The 17,406-nt window shown below is 49.2% G+C and overlaps 1 protein-coding gene across 1 annotated transcript in view; it reads right to left on the bottom strand.

Annotated features, from left to right (window-relative positions):
• OC90 (otoconin 90) overlaps nt 1-15,351 on the bottom strand; it is a 31,753-nt gene extending 16,402 nt beyond the window's left edge. Inside the window, exons 1-8 of the mRNA XM_059165608.1 lie at nt 15,150-15,351; nt 14,585-14,678; nt 9,575-9,640; nt 8,202-8,258; nt 5,983-6,157; nt 2,220-2,332; nt 293-421; nt 95-136 (exon numbers count right to left, since the gene is read on the bottom strand). Coding sequence (XP_059021591.1) covers nt 95-136; nt 293-421; nt 2,220-2,332; nt 5,983-6,157; nt 8,202-8,258; nt 9,575-9,640; nt 14,585-14,678; nt 15,150-15,260 — 787 coding nt within the window. The 5' untranslated portion in view covers nt 15,261-15,351. The remainder of the gene's footprint in view (nt 1-94; nt 137-292; nt 422-2,219; nt 2,333-5,982; nt 6,158-8,201; nt 8,259-9,574; nt 9,641-14,584; nt 14,679-15,149) is intronic.
• Nucleotides 15,352-17,406: the final 2,055 nt, after the last annotated feature.

Below are 17,406 nucleotides of genomic sequence, written 5' to 3'. Positions count from 1 at the left end.
GTGGGTCACGCCAACAAGCCCTGCAGTGGTGTTTTCCTCTGTAGAGTGGCCCCGCTGTGGTGCAAGTAAAAGCAGCTTCCCTAGAAGACCTTACCTCTGGGCAGAGGTGTCGTCAGCTCTTCCGTGCTGGCTGTCTCTGCAGAGAGACACATTGGAAAGCCTGTTTAGAGCAGCGGGTCTGGGGAGTGTCAGAAGGGGCCGGACTGAAGGTGCACTGTAGCTACACCCGCCATAGCAGCCTCTGCCCCCGATCGTCAGCCCCACCGCTGATGCACGGCCCGGTTCTTCCCACCTGGAGGCTGAGCCACACAGAAGGAAGTGTCCAGATGGTTCAGGGAAGAGTTGATCCGGGACTGAGCCAAGCATTCTATGGCAGCCTTGTTGCAGGCACACAGCAGGTGCTCACAAGCATCCCCAGACTCTGTGCACAGGGCAAAGGCAGAGCAGAGCAGAGCAGAGCATTTGGAATCCCAAGAGGTAATGCAAGCTCCCAAACTGACCCTGATCTGCCTGCTGAGGCCACACTCCTCCTGCAGGCGTCCTCCTGTTACCCAGCTTGGCTCCGTGAGCTTCGGTGCATAGACGCAGTCTGGGGGTGGTGCCCACTCCTTACGTCACACTCACACCCGACACTTCGGGCCATCCTATTGATCTACTTGCCGCCTCCACGCCACTACAACTCGTGCCCAGGTTATGTCAGTGGCCTCCCCCTGCTGCTGTCCACTCGCATCAAGGAGCCAGAACGAGCCTTCCAAGACTCAGGGCAAACCATGTCCTTTTGGGGTTTCAAAACCCTCCAACGACTTTCTAATCAATGTAAAAGCTGCTGTCCCTGCTCTCTTTCCCACCTCATCACCCCCTTTCTGACTGACTGTCCTCTTTCCCAAGCATTCTGGGCGCCTTGAGCCCAAGGGTGTACGTACCTCCCTACTAGCCACAGGCTTGCTTCCGCCTCACGCCTCAGTCTTTTCTTCCTGGGCATGTGCTCAGGGGGGCTTTCCCCCCGAGCTCGCTCTCTACCTTTCCCCTGGCTTATTTCCCTCCACGGCTCTTGTCACTGTCTAACATACTCTAGCCCTTTGATACTTCCAGCATCTGGCAGCCGGGAGGAGGTTTCAGAAGGTCAGGATTTCCCCAATATCTAGACAATTGTCTTGCACAGTATGTGTCTGCTGGCTGGCTGGCTGGAGGGATGGGTAGGTGGTCCTTTCACTGTATGTTCACCATATAGTGATGTATCCCTATGCCTCTCCTCACCTCTTCCCCGATGTACCATACTTCAGCCAGTCCTTGCTACCTGGACTTTGGGGTCAGTTGAACCTGGGCTCAAACCCCGACTTTACCACTTAGCAGCTTATGTGCCTTTAGGCAAGTTATTTACTTTCTTTGAGTTTTCCTGTCCTTATCTGAAAACTGGGACGAGTGACCCCATCTCATAAGATTGTTGGGATGACTGCACGTGCAGGGTATAAAGGCTATGGCATATGGTAGGTGTTCATAAAGGTGGCTCTCATAGAGCATCCCCAAGGTGCCACGTACCTCTTTCCTCTGTGCCTTTGTCTCTTCTAATTCTTCTGCTAGGATTGCCCAGAGACTCAAAATAAAATCCCTCGAATCACATGGTGAGTAAGGTGGTGAGAGCTGAGACTTGCATCTATGCATGTCTGATTCTCACAAACAGCAGCAGCCACAAACCGAATTCATCCATCCCTGCCTCTCTTCCCCTCCCAACACTGACTTCTTCACATAGGCCAGTCCCGGTGTTAACTGTTTTACATTTAGCATTGTTTCCATTTAACAAGTGTAATGCAGTTTTACATTGAAGCACTGTGTAATTTTTATGACAAATCTCTGAAGCAAGTTTTCTCCTACCATGTAGAGGTTCCCACTTGTTGAGTAAGTGCTCCCATATCACACAATGTATGAGTAGAAAACCATCTGCCTCCCCAGGCTCCCAGGATTGCTGCAGTATAAAACTGTCAATCACATAACCTGCCCACCAACTATTCTTTCATTCCAAAAAGCATTTATTGTGCATCTACTCCATGCAAGGTACAGATGTCACAGATCCAGCCCTCATGGGGCTCAGAGTATAGGTGATGATGTCCTTAATGGCTGTGATGATGAGGGGGGACCCTGGGAGCCCTGGGTCTGGCCCAAGCCTGCGATTCCTGAGCTGTAGTTTCTCAGCTCGGTCCCAGGGACCTGGAGATGCTCACCACATGTGATGGTCTTGCTGATGCAGTTGACATCTGTGCTGAGCTTGGCAGGGTCTTGGAGACAGTCCATCTCAGCGGCCTCTTCATAGCACCTGCGGTGCTGGAAGCAGCAGCTGGGGCAGGTAGGGGAGGTCAAAGTGAGAGCAGGGGGAGGGTTAAGAGAGGGGAGTCTGTGATTGTTGTGTCTGTCTGTGGATGATTCCTGGCAGTGACCTGTTTCAAATAGCATTCTCATGCGCACACACACGCACACACACACACACACACACACACACACACACACACACACACACTCTTTGACTTACATTACCTACACAGCAGATACTATTATCATTAAGGGAATTTACACCCATGGAGACAGAGACGCATAGGGCTCAGCAACTTGCCAAGGTCAAAGCCCATCACAGAGTGAGGCTGACACTGAAATGGGAGTCAGGAGGCTATTGCAAGGCACACAGGAGGTCAGTGGAGACCAATGTAAAGAAGAGCCAATACACAGGCTGGTGATGGCCTTGGGCAAGCTACTCAATTTCTCAAAATACCTAACTCGAGAATTTGGGGAGATTCAAGAAAACATCTATATAGATCCTGCCCTGAGGCAGGCACTCAATAAATGATAGCGACTATTGTTTGAATCTGGTTCAAGGTGGAAATGGCCGGTCTTCCAGATTGTTGGAAATCTGTACCCCATCAACTGAACTGTGAAAAGTCATAGAAATTGGATGTGGCTCATCACTCTGCCAGTTTGGGGCCATCAGTACTTTCACCATTCAGAAAGTGAATTACCGCTTCATTTCTTTGACTTCCAGGTTGACGAGGTTATTCTAATAATTAGAGAAAGTGGTAATGGAGGACCTGAAAGGAAACATATTCCCAGAAATGGTCCTGACACTCTGTTCCACTCAGGATCACCCTCTCTCTTTCTGAATGTCAACCAGCTGGGGCCAGGAGGCAGTTTGCTCGTGGAAAAATGCTGTTTTGATCCATAGGCAACTTATACCTTCTCTTGGAGATGTGGACATGGGAGAGGTCTATTGCTTGATTCCAAACCCATTATCCCTGAGCAATCAAGGATGTATCTCTTTTTATTCAATTAATTAACTAACTTGAAAAGCAGTTGGAGGTTGACTGTCTAGTCAGTCAGTCAATTTGCTGAGTTCCTACTATGCCCCATGCTATGGTCCATGATGCGGGTCCAAAGAAATAACAGGGTGCAGAACCCCCCTTAGAGGACATAAGGTGGAACAGGAGACAGACCGTGTGCATGCACTGTCCTATGTGGCAGGTACAGGACAGGGAAGCACAGGTGTTGGGGGAGCATGGAGATTGCCCTTGTGCCTTGGGTGCAAGGCATTCAAAGAGGGCATCCTAATGGGGAAGTGCCAGGGCAGATAAAGCACTGTCCAATCTATTGCAAAGGACAATGGGCTGTCCTTTCCAGTTCTATGAGAGTACACCTTCCATCACACTGGCTTTGGGCATAGGTATCACAACAGTGAGGCAGGGCCATGGATCCGAGTACTGGGAGATATGGGTTCAAATTCCTGTTTTCCTACTACTGCTCCTGCTGCTGCCACTATGGCTGAAATTACTGTTATTACTACCATTACTGTCACTACTACAGCTCTGCTAGTACTGCTACAACTGCCATTAATACTGCTGCTGCTGTTGCTATTACGACCATCACTACTACTATTACTATTAATACGACAGCCACTGTGATAACTGTTATTGCTGTTATTGCTACTATTACTTCTATAGCATTAATAATATTTCTACTATTGCTGCAAATACTGCTGCTGGTGTTACTATTACTGCAATTACCGCTACAGTTAGTATTAATACTACTATACCTACTATGACAACTGTTACTGCTGCTATTGCTACTGCTACTACTCCTCCAGTCCTACTATGAATACTACTATGACTGTTACTACCACTGTCACCACGACCTACCTTAGCCCTCCTATTCCTGTTATTGTTGCTACCAATCGGTAATACTCTCAGTAAGTGAACTCAGTAAGCCAAGCAGAGTTCCAGTCATTGTACTGTATATTTGGTCATTTAATCCTAAATAATAATTCTATGAAGATGGTTTTATTCCTCCATGTAACAGAGGAAGAAACTGGAACACAGAGAATTGATGTAGCTTGCTCAGGGGTCACCCCATCTGTAAGGAGCAGAGAGCCAGAGTTACAGGGTCGTAGGTAACACACTGTAACACACAGATTTTACCCAATTTTTCCAACTGGCCTTCCCACTGCCAGCATCTATTTGCCAGATCCTTGCTGTCACTTGATGCTTCTCAGATTTTAAATTTTATTGCTAATCTGATGTGTGAAAGTGGATCTCTTGTGTTAATTTCCCCTCCCTGTGAATATTGAGGACACACATCTTTACTGACCCCTTGTACCTTCTCTGTATTCCTTGCTAGGTGTTTACCTTTTTAAAGTGGGGATAGTATTCTGCTTATATTAAGCACAATGTTCAAATGTTATTGGTCCATGTTTGTGGAAAATTAAACAGAAACCTGCATGGTTGCTTTACCTCTGGTGACCAAGACTGTCTGAATAAAGAATAATTCTGTCATGCTTAAGAGTCACTAGGGAGCTTGTCTGAAATTCAGACTTCCAGGGTCTAGCTAGATGTAGTCTGAGTCGGTAGGTCTGGGATGTGTCCCTAGAATCTGCATTTTTTTTTTTTAGGAGTATGTACATTTAATAGACATTTAAAATGTGCATATTATGTGACATATGTTTACACAAAATTAGGCACATCCATAAAATATGTATACATCATAGTATTTACATTCTCTGACATAATTTAGGATATGTTCCTATAAACATAATCAACTTATCAACTTATGTCCATCCTACGTATGTATACAAACTCACAAAGATACCTGTGTGGGACCCATATGCAAGCCCCTTCTGCCTTCTGAAGACTCCGCAAATTCAAAGTTACCTATTTAAAGGGATTGACAGTGTTTTACATCAACCTCTCTGCCTCATCGATGCCTCCAAGTTCATCTGATTTGCCAGGACCACAAAGCAAGCCCAAGGAAAAACTCTGTTTAGGACTTCGATCTTCAGTGTCTCACATATTGGAAGTAAAAACTCTCCACCTAGGGCTTTTTTTTTTATTGCTTCCCGCAGGCTGATATTGTTTTTTTTTTTTTAATTTTTTATTTTTTATAAACATATATTTTTATCCCCAGGGGTACAGGTCTGTGAATCACCAGGTTTACACACTTCACAGAATCTGCATTTTAAAGATTTTGTTTATTTATTTGCCAGAGAGAAAGGGAGAGTGAGACAAAGAGAGAGTGCAGCAGGAGAACCACAGGCAGAGGGAGAAGCAGGCTCCCTGCTGAGCAAGGACCCCCCCCCCCCAACCCCCATGCGGGATTTAATCTCAGGACCCTGGGATCATGACCTGAGTCAAAGGCAGATGCTTAACTGACTAAGCCACTTGGGCTTAGTCACTTGGATGCCACTTTTGCATCCCTGGAATCTGCATTTTTAGCAAACATCCAGGTGGTTCTCACCCTGGAGACCTCAACCTGGAGAAACCCTACACAGACATTCTGCATATCAGACACATCCAGGATGTGAGAAGATCACAAAGTACATTGCACTTTGAAGCTGAGACCACCAGTCACCCTGCAGGTAAGGAGAATCAAGACTCCTGAAAGCTTTCCACACCTATGCTCTGCCCAGGTCCCAGCCGGGCCTCTGACAGCTCACCTGTGGGTGTGGCTCACCTGTCAGTCTCATCCACGGGCAGCCCCTCCATCTCAAACCTGCAGACACAGCCATAGTCCTCGAAGTCCCGGGGGCAGAGACCAGCCACGCACTTCAGACCACTCACGAACTGGAGCAGCGCAGGGAAGTTGGTGAAGACAGCCTGCAGCCAGGTGAAGTGGGAGCCCAGGCAGTCTGTGGGGAGAGGGCAGCAGGGAGGGGACAGCCGTTGGGGACTGGGAACCAGGCTCGAGGAAGGAGCCCCTTTGTCTGGGACTTCCCACACCTCAGCAACCTACTAAACCCCTACTGTGTACTCACAGCCATTCTGGACAATTGAAGGGAGGCAGGTTTATAAGCTGTGGCCCCTGTTGGCTGTCCCCCTAACAAACAGTCATTTAATCATCCTCCCTTCTCCACAAAGCTGAAAGGGACTCAGGGGAGGGGAGCCTCCTCCCTAAGTCCCTGTGGGTGTTTGACACATGCTCATTCCCAGCTGGTCACACGAATCCCAGCTTCCATGACAGTGAGTGGCCTGTACTGAGCATGTGACCCAGATCTGTGTCAACTTAAGGGGAAGTCTGTTAGAGGCTTTTGGGAATTATTTCTTTCATAATAAAGAATAATGGCATGTAAAGAGATCCTTCTGAGCTACCCCTTTCTCCTTCCTTAAATGTGGGTAAGGATACACTGGCTGGGACCGCAGCAGCCACTTTGCTACCCCGAGGCCCCGAGTCTAACATTGAAAAGCCAGCAGGCTTAGCTATAGCAGTGAGGAAAGAATGAGCCGCCTGGGTCCCTGATACCTGCATTGAATTACTGCACCAATCCTGGTGCTTTCAGCTTCTGTGAGATAATTAAATGTCTGTTATTTAAGTCCCTATGGGTCTGCGGAATGGATCCCGAACGATACAGTCCCAGCACTGGGGAACTAGAACCCCCTGCAGGCAGAGAAGGGATACAGACATTAGTAATTTGGAATCCCTACTGTGTGGCAGAAACTGAGATATGTGCTTAAAATAGCACAATGGTTAAGATTGTTAATGAGTCACGTTTTAGAAAACATTCACTTGTCCACTACCCCCTAAACTTCATGTTATCCTGCAAGGCAGGTGCTCTTTGGTCACTTCTATTTCACAGATAAGGAAACTGAAGGTCAGTGATCTGCCGGAAGTATCAACCAGTGGTAATGATTTGCCCTAAACAAGAAGAATGCTCTTGCAAAGAAAACTGGCAAGAGAATGATTTCCTGTTTGCTTTTTGTTTTTTTTTTATTTTAAGCTGCCTGCTCACCCTTCCCCTTCTAGGCCTTTCTGACTGGAGGACTGTTAGAGGACTGTTAAGTGCTAACGGGGTGACCCCACAGCTTTGATTCTAATGCCCGGGGTCACATGTCAGGGAACCTGGAGAGGTCAAGGATTGGTTTGCAAAGACTGTTTCACGCAGACTGTTCTAGTTTCTCCTATTCCATTCAAACTTCCTTTCCTGTGTTTTATTTCCACATAGCTTAATCAGAAAAATGAAGAACTTATTCTGTACTGAAGGAAAAAGTCACTCTAAGGTGTGTGTTTGTGTGTGCGTGTGTATGTGTGTTTATATAAATATGCATTTTCATTCAAAAACGTATGGGGCACCTGCATTTAGTGGCCTCTGGCCAGCACCGTCTAATCCAGTAACAGCTCGGCACCCCTTGCTCCTGTCAATCCTGTGACAGTCTTACTTGGGGGTCACTTCTGGAAAGCAATGATGGGACCCACCATGGTGCCTGGCAATCGCTGGCCACATGATCGATACATAATTGAGAAATGGAATACTTGACACTCTTTGGCATTCTTAGGCTTTATGTATGTATATTTTATCATGTATATGTAGTAGTTGGGCAGAAAAAAATCCAACAACTTTGGTGGAAGGGACTAAGAGGGTCTGGAAGGTCTGGGCACAGAGGGGAGCTACCCCCTTATGACCTCTGCTGTGCAACAGGGGTACCTTTCCCTTCCCAGTCAGTTTGTGGTGTGGTCGGGACCAAAGAAGTCAGGACTATGAAGGTGCGTGGCAGGTGGGTGACTCACCCTGCAATAAAAGACACCACTCCTCTCATCGGACCTGGATCCCACAGCTCAGAGTTTGCTGGGGTGGTGGGAACAGGGGAGCCCAAGGCCCCAGTAGTTTGCTTAGATTTCCCACGCTCACCCCATGCCCTGACACCGGGTGGATAGAAGCACTTTCATATTTAACTTACCAAAAATGGCAGCCACACTTTCCACATTTTTAAACACCCCAGGGAAGGATGTGATATCTAAGTGGAAGGTAGAGAAAACAAATCAGAGAGCTGTGGTTTCTCCCCTACCCCTCTGCCCTGATTCCTTGCTCTGCCCCACCCCTGTGAAGAGTATCCTTTCTCTAAGGATAGATTGGACCTTGGACTAACTTTCTAGTAACACAGGTTACCATGGAGACCCGAGAAGATGAGCCGGGAACTGTGTTACCAGGCAACATTGCTCAGTGCTACAAAGGACCCCGGAAGGTAAGGTGTCTCTGGCCTTGTCAGGGACCATGGGCGAACTATAAACACCTGGCGGGAAGTCATTGTCTGGGGCTCCCTTAGTGTGAAAACTCTTGCAAATGAAGCATGTCTTTTCTGGGCATCCCAGAAGTCATGCCTATGAAACTGTTACTAGATATACTAGTTCCAATAGAGACAAGCTTCTAGGCCAGGGAGTGTCCTGTGGCTGCTGCATGGGAGCCCCATTCCCTTATCCCGGAGCTGCTATCTGGGGGCAGGGAGATCTGTGGATCACCCCCACGGCCACTCTTGTTGAAAAGGAATGACGGGCATGGCCTGATGGCACCCGGGGTTTCCTGGCCTTGATCCTTCCAAGTGCCAAGTGTGACCTGTGAATCTTAACATCTACTAGAAGTTCTCTTTGGCCTGGGCGTTACACTTCCCATGGGGCCGATGGCATTTTGAGAGAAGTCAGAGGGTCATTTGAGTCTGGGTGAGACTGATCACTTTGCTTGCATGAGTTCATGCACAAAGCACTTGGTTGACTCAGCCTGCCTCTCTGCAAGGTGGGAAATGAACCCTAAATTCAGGGCTAACACGACCCGCGGGTTCACTATGCATCATGGTCTTTAGCAGTACCCAGCTAGGAACCCACCTGAGAAATCTCTGCAGTCTATCACCAGGAAAACCTCCCCTTCCCAAAGGAACAATTATGGCTCCTCCTTTCTTATCAGTAGAGCCCAGGAGTTTATTGTCTTTCTCTTTTCGTCTTGCCTTCTAGGAGGCTCACAGCTCAATCTGAAGCTGAAATACTGTGACCATCTAACCCTCACAACCAGCCCATTTACTTCCATCCCCTGTGCCCCTTTCAGCTGACCTTCGTGTTTTGATGGAAGTTGTAATACTTTGTCTCAGAGGACAGAGCAGGGATGGGTAGACACAGGGGGGGACAGTGGAGAGGGGAGGCTTTGGAGTTTTATTTGAATGCCTTTGCCTACAAGAGCCCCAGCAGTGAGTGCTGTATTTAGAAGGGGTCGTTCTCCCTGCCAGTGTCCTAGACAAGTTTCTACCCCATGAGGTCGCCTAAGAAACGTTCAAAGAATCCTTACTGATATTTTTTGAGAGTCCCGGAGGCAGCTCCCCTGGAAGGTGTGGGGTGTCCAAAGGGTGGGCCCCTGTGATCAAGGAGGAGAGAAGGGTTAGCAGGAGCTCTGCCACTTGGGGCAGTCAGGAGGCGAGGGCATGCAGGGAAATTCACTTCTATATATGTATTTCTAGGACCTGTTGTGTGCTGGGTCTCTGATGAAAATAAGGTGGCCTCAGTATTTCAAATGGGTTGGCCTTAAGAGTAGCCTTCTGGTGGAGGATGGAAAAGTTTGGGGACTCCTCTTGAAGCTGTTGTTGCATAGGAAGCACACCAATTTAATTTAGATCACATGTTTGATTGGAATGTCTTGAAAGAATGGTGCGGGCAAGGAGAGGCCGCCCGCCCCCCGGGAGCTTATCCTCGAGGACAGGACTTTCTCACACTTCCACATTTCTCACACTATCAGCGTGCAAAATGATCAATTTTATTAGGGGTCCACAAGTGCTGAGACACAACACCCTACCCTGCATTTTTCCACAGTGGAGGCATGAGGAGAGGATGCAAGTTTTGAATTGAGTGAGATATTCAGACAGGGGGCCAGTGGGACTTGACCTTTTCCCAGACTTGGTCACTGGACTGGACTGTGTTGCCAGGGGTCTTGAATGCTCAGTGGGAAGCAGGGGGTCTGCAGGAATCAGGAGGGGCTGGAGCAATGGTGCGATGGTAGATGAACCTGAGCCTGCAACATGTGACCACATGGGGGCGCCTGCATGGCTCGGTGGGCTGAGCCTCTGCCTTCTGCTCAGGTCTTGGTCCCAGGGTCCAGGGATCCAGACCTTGGTAGAGCTCCCTGCTCACTAGGGAGTCAGCTTCTCCCTCTCCCTCTGCCCCTCCCCCTGCTCATGTGCGCCCGCGCTCTCTCTCTCTCTCTCAATCACTCTCTCAAATAAATAAATAACATCTTTAAAAAAATCTGACATCACGGATCAAAGAAGCATCTAAGAGTGGATTAAGTAGCCTTGGCAAGTGTGCCGTGAACGCGTGAATGTTACCCTAGTCCATTCATCGTTGTTATGACTATTCTACCAACTTCCTCCACTCACGGCCTCCTTCCTGTCCACACTACCAAGTGGTTTGCACTGCCCAGACCTCACTTCCTCACCCACCTCCTCCTCATCACCATGGACTTATCTCAGGGACACAGACGACTTCAGCAGTGCTTGTCTGCAGGAGAGCACTCTTCCAACCTACAAACCCTGTGGGCTCGCCCTGGGTCCAGGCAGCTCCCAGGACCTCTGCTGTTAGGCCCTCCTCGGCCAGGTTGGAGGGGGAGGCAGCGCCCTTCTGGGCACCGCACCCCGGTCCTTCCTCATGACAACGTCCACCCAGCACCGGCCTCCCTCCCAGCTGGATGTGCTCGGTGGCTGTGGCCAGGAGCAGCCTCTCTGGTGGTCTGGATTTCTCACCATTAAACACGGAGGGATGGTCCCACTGGGCAGTCCCTCCAGCCCAAGAGCCCTGGGCTGCACAGGGAAGTGCCCTGCTGATGCTCAGAAGTTGGGGGGACCCAGGACTTCCTCCAGCTCCAAGTAAGCCCATCACAGAGTCCCCGTAATTGCACCAGTGCATTCCATATTTGGCCTCAGGAACGATTTAATTAGCATATCAGCCAACAGCTAAGAATATCCACTATCCACTTAAGCAGCAACTGTGAAATATCACCTGGTCCTTGGTGACTACTTCTCTGGTATCTCCTTGGCATCCTAGCAGGTAGAGGTGGTCTGCTCACTGGGAAGCAGCTAAGAAGGATGTGTGTCCCCTACCCCCACCCATAGTACTTTCAGGGTGTTGACACCCACACATTTCATTAGCAATGAAAGTAGTGCTCTGGATTTGAAATGGCTGATCTCAGAGGACTGAGTTGGCTCCAGAGGGTGGCAGTGGGGGTGGGTGAGAATTCTGTGGGGAGGGGAGAGTTCTGGCTTTGCAGGAGTGCTGCGCTAGGGAAGGGAGCTAGCATTCGTCCTGTTCCAGGCTCAGTTTTGTAGACAGCTCCTCAAACCCAGTGCTGTGCCCAGTGCTGTGGGGCACATTCTGCTGTTGCAGTAAAGCCAAGGCCCTTGGAGGAAGATCTAGCTGCTTCTGCCCCAGCACCTAAGGCTCCCCTTCACTTGCCCTGCCTTGCCCTGCCTGGCTCTGCCAAACCATTTCCCTCTTTGAACCTCATGCTTCTAAGATGATTATCATTTTTCAGACACTAAACTACTTCTTGCCAACCTGGCTTGGCTTGTGCCATGTCCTGAGCCTGGGGGACCTGCTCCCTTTTGCGTTACTGACATGTTTTTGGATTCCATGCAAAGTTCAAGAAGCTCTACTGGAACCCCAACACAGGCTGGGGTAAGGAGACCTTCCATGGCTTCCGTAACGCACAGGCATCCTTCTCTCAGTGCACTTATGACCCCATGTTGGAATGATCTATGCCCCCATGTTGGAATGATCTATTTATGTGACCGTTTCCCCCACTACTTTAGGAACGTATTGAGGCTCAGCCCACTAACACACGAAAGCACACTTCAGTAGACAGCTCTTTAATGAGAGCTTTAATGAGCACACAGTGATTGAACCATGCCATCAATGGTCAATTTATCAGCCAATGAGTGATGGCCCACTAGAACCAGAGTCCCAGCCTTGTAAAGTTTAAGCGAAATTAGGAGTTGTCCTCTTGAGGTTGTGGAAAGGTAAGATCTATTGGTGGTTATGAGTGGTATTTCATAGTGTGAAGTGTTCTACCCAGAAGAGCAACCAGAGATACACAAAACCTACCTTTACCCAGCCCCTATTCCCAGAGATTCTGGAAGATCGACATGCAGAGGACGATGGGGAGTGAGAACAAATTTTGCTGTGTGATGTGGGCTGGTGCAGAGCTCTCCGATGAAGGAAGCATGTGGGAGAGGGAGAAGGGGATTCCCCTGTCCTAACACAGGCCCGACCACCATCCCACGGGGCAATGCCTGCCTTCTGAAGTCATGAGCCAGCTCTCAGTGAAGACAGGAAGGACGGCAGCCTGGCTGTGTGTGAGGAGGCAGACATAGAGGTCGCTCCCACTCCTACCACAGGGACAAAGAAACACCCCAGGGAGAGGCCTGGTAGGGCACAGAGATGCTCCACATTGTCCACCCAAAACCTTGCCTTGAAATAAGAGTCAGATAGCCCTGGGGCACAACTGCAAGAAGGTGTCCAGCAGAGCCCCAGATCTGTAGGTGGGGGGCTCTGAAGCCCCAGACAGGGTTTGCACTGGCTCTCAGCCAATGTCTCAGCAGGTAATCCCAGTGGACCTCTTCCTGGGATACAAGGGAATCTTCCGATGGATTCCTCCCTGGTGTCCTTGTCAAGGGCTCCTCAGACCCAACAGAGAGCACGGATGCCCCGCCTTCGCTGGCACAGCATCTGATCTTTCCCCCTTCCTAATCTCATTGCCTCAGAAATAGCCCTTTCTGCCTGCAGTGCCTGGCTCGAGATGTGGTGCATTTGTTGGGTGGGCAGTGTTGTCTCTGTGGGGGTCACACACTCAGACCTGCGAAGTTGGGGTTGCAGGCATGGCACATTTAAATCCACATGGACATGCGTATGTTTGCACCTAAACTTTCTTGGCTATAATTTTCGGACTCTCGCTGCTTGTGTCTGAGAATAAAACCTACCAGGACAGATGTATAAATGCTTGTGACCATTTATAATAACAGGAGACCATTGCCTCAATCTTATAGAGAAATAAAGCACTTACAGATATGTTTAAAAGGTGTCCGGTGGGTGTTGAAGGGGTAATTTTGATCAAAAGGAAATTTATTGTTTTGGAAGAGGAAAAGGTCAGTTATAAAAGAGAGTAAGTTTGAAAAATTAGAAGAATGGGCTTTGGGGGGTGAGAGTCAAGACCACAGTAGGAATTTGATTGGGCCCTGGCACATCAGTGCTGGTGGCACCATCCCTGAGAACCTACATCATGACAAAATGGTTTTAATAAGGGAAAAAAGTCATCCTTGAAAAAACTTAATAATCCACAGAAAGCCAGCACCTTCTGGAAGTAGCTGTCCACCTGTCCAGCGGGGAAGGTCTGGAATGGTGTTTGGGTGCAGCACTGGGACCTGAAGGAAAGACTTGCCATCTTCTGAGAAGTGCTATCATTTCTGCTCACAAGATTCTGGGGAACATGGAAACCTCTGCAAATCCACTAACTTGGGTCATCGTCCCAATACACTGTCAACAGTATTGGTGGATTCACTGTGGCTCACTCTCACTATTGAGCTTAGAAGGGAACCGCAGAGAGGGAGGCTCAGCGTGTTGGTTCTGAGCTGACCCAAACAGGAGGAAGAAAAGAGAAAATGTCTGGATAAAGGAGTGGTATCAGTCACAATGGAGCCTGAGCAGCTGTAGGAAGGAAAGAAGTGAGTTGGGGTGTTTTGAGACTTTTTTGTGGGCACTAGTGTGCCCACAAAAAAGAAAATAAGGAGCCAGAAGTCTCAGATTTGTAGACACAACTCCATGCAAACTTGAAATGACTACCCTGGCTGCCAAGGAGCTTGCTCAGGTGTCCTCAGGCTTTGGTGGGGCGGGGACCCTACAATGTGGGGTAGAAGTGTTTGCCTCTCCAACAGACACACCAACATAGGGGAAAGGGAGCTGCTGCATGTCAAGAAGCTGACACCCTCACTCCGAGGAAACCAGCGAACACAAAACAGTGGCAAAGAGAAGAGGGGATGCACGATCGGGGAAAGGGATGGCTGCCAACTGGGCACCCAGCGGTGCCTTCAGTGCCTTTAGCTCTCGTTGGATCCCCACCTCATCGTGCCCTGGATAGGATGCTGAAGCATCAGCTGAACTAAACCCGTAGCTTACCATTACTGTTTGATTTCCATCACTCCTAGGCAAGGGGATAAAAGTAGTAATAAGCAAATCAGATGACATTTGACAATCCTCCCCACTGTTCATATTAATTATAGACCAAGCCGGAAATTTCGTAGAAAATGCCATTACTCACCACCATGCAGGGCTGTCAGCATACTTAGGAGGAGAAGCACAAACATAGCGGGAGGGCAAAGGCTGGGAGCCAAGGCATCGACTGGATTGGCCTCCTGGGAGAGAAGTCAGCGGAATACGATGAGGATGTTTTCAGAGATCCGGGAAATAAGAACCCCAGGAGCTCTGTGTCCCGCCGTGTGGTGCAGAAACAGGAAAAAGCCCTGAAAAAGTTTCTGTCCCAGCTTTACTGCTCACCGGCAGTAACCAACGACATTCAGGAGATCACATTCTTCCTCTGAGATTCAGTCCATCCATTTGTAAGGGGGAAACTTAACCAGGCACCCCATGAGTTCACAGATCTGGTCTCATTTTGTTATTCATTTTCCCGGTGGTCATTTATTGTATGTCGGGCACATTGCAAGGATCCGGGAATGCAAAGAGAGGGAGAAAATACTCCTTATCTGTGAGTTGTTCACAGACTAATGAGGAAGGGAGGCAGTTGCACCAGTGCTATAGTTTGGCCTGTAGACCGAACTGTACAAAATCCCATACACTGGGCCATCAGCGGCGTTCAGAATACATACCTTTAGCAGTTTGACTTGGAGCCTTCCTGCCAACACTTGACCTAGGAATAAATTTGGCGACCGCATGGTGGCGCCGCCTGCTAGCAAACAGTGTTTCTGCCGGGGCTCCATCTTCCTTCCCTTCCTGACGTTTCGGAGCAGTTTGAATACTTGGTTGCAGTCCCAGCGTTCAAGAGGTAATTCTTCCAGGGCGGGGTGTGGGGCAAGGGGGCAGGGTTCAAGGACCTACCACCTTTCAATCGTCACTGCCCAGCGATCTGAGCAGCTCAGCAAATATTTAACTTCGGAAGGCACTTCATGCACTCAAGCAGGCCAACCATGTATTTAATAGGGAAGGAAAAACACTAAAGACCAGAGAGACCTTAGAATAATCTTAGCTCCCCAAGGAATATAACTCCATAAAGACTGTCATATGGGTGGTTGACTTGTGCATATTCTGCTGTAAAGGAGGTTTTTAGAACGAAGTGTGAATGATAATACAGTATGATCACACTACCCTGGTTGGAACACCTGGCTGCTGAATAGGGTTGTATATGTTGTACGCTGTGCAAAGGCGTTGCACTGAGGGGCCCATATGGGTTGAAATGCAACCAGTGCTCAACTCCCAAGCTTGCCCTCTTGCCCTCTGCAGGGCTGCATCAACCTGGAGGAAGGAGCCCTTTCTGCAGTTTGTTCTTCCAGAGGCAAAGGCTGCCGCGTGTTCTGGTGCCCCAGCAGATGTCCCCAGGGTCATGGTGGGCCACCGTAACTTGTGGGCAGCGATTGATATTGGGGAAGGTGTCCCAGAGGAGAAGACATCTGTAGCTTGTAGAATCATTGCCGTGTGAACCTTCCCCAGGGCCTAGCCCAGCCTCTGGTGGCCATAAAGCAAATGTTTGTTGAACAAGGGTAGAATTCGAGTTCTCGGGGATTTGGGCTCGGCTCAGTCATCTCCTTGTACTCTGGCTACCATTGGATGGGTGTGCTGCTCTGCTTTAACTTTTGGTAGCCACATAAATTCCTAAGCAGTTAACATTAATGGCTGGACGGGCTCTCTGAATCTTCTGCAGAGATTTGGATCTGAATGATTTGTGACCAAGGCCACGAAACCAGACTGAAAATGCAGGGCGAGCTCTGGGACGTCTCCAGGTACAGAGTGGCTGCCGTGGCAACCCCGTGGGCCAGTGGCTGAAGGCATTCCAGCAGGTCACACCCACTGAAGTCAGACCCGTGTCACTACCCTACACTCACTAAGTCCGATTTGCTATTGTCACCAGCATACCAGGGGAGGATGCTAGGATGCCTGACCTCCGAGAAGGCGCTGGGACCACCATGCTCAAACTCATTTAACAGGTGAGTTCACTGAGCCTCAGAGACTGGCCATTTATGGTTCAAGTGTCCCACTTGCCAAATGTCCAGAGCTCATTATGAGAACAGTACCACTTCTGAGGCCACTGTGGGGACGAACGAGCTCCTCCGCCCAGGGCGCTGGAGACAGTGCGTGATGGGGAGAAGTGGCTCAGAAACACTCATAACTACAGCCACTGCGTTCGGCCCACAGTAAAGGCTCCAGAAACAGCAGCTGTTGCAATAAAGGCCCCCGTTCCCCGTTTGAGTGGAAGCCCCTGTCTGATGAAATGAAGGAGGGTGGTCAGTTTTGTGCAGTGGATGCTGTTCCTCTGCTCCTGCAACACTCCCTTCAGGGAGGCAGCCGCCCAGGTTGTCCTGACGGGCCCAGAAGACAGGCTGAGGGTGACGCTCGTGGGAACTGCAAATATGTTGATTGGATTTTCAAGTGTGTATTTATTAGAAGACAAATGAGCAAAAGTGACCTTATTACAGACAAAATCATGACTCAGCTCTGACGTATTCTCTTAAAGCAAGCTCCGGGGGGTGGGCAGGGGGTTGGACGGGGTCCCTGCTGAACGGGGACAGAGGTTCGGCTGGGAAGATGAGAAGGTTCTGGAGATGGATGAAGATCAAGGTGACAACACATGAATGCATGTAACGCTACAGAACCACACACTGAAAAATCGTCCAGATGCTAAATTTTGTAGTATATATATTTTACCACACTGATAAGCAAACTGAGTCATACACTCCAGGACATTCTTCCTTCAAACTCTGCCTTACATTTATGGAGTCATTCTTTTTGTCAGGTGAGTCACCAAGCTTATGCCTTGGACTGGCTCGCCAGGACTCTTCCTGGCACACGTCTCACTCTCCGCGTGGGGGACGGAGACTCGGAGAGGTCCAGGAAGGCCACGGCAGCCCCAAA

Source organism: Mustela lutreola, chromosome 3 (genome assembly GCF_030435805.1).
Source record: "Mustela lutreola isolate mMusLut2 chromosome 3, mMusLut2.pri, whole genome shotgun sequence".
NCBI classification, from domain to species: Eukaryota; Metazoa; Chordata; class Mammalia; order Carnivora; family Mustelidae; genus Mustela; species Mustela lutreola.
Note: the sequence above shows the minus strand (reverse complement) of the source record. Positions and strands in the feature narration are given on the sequence as shown.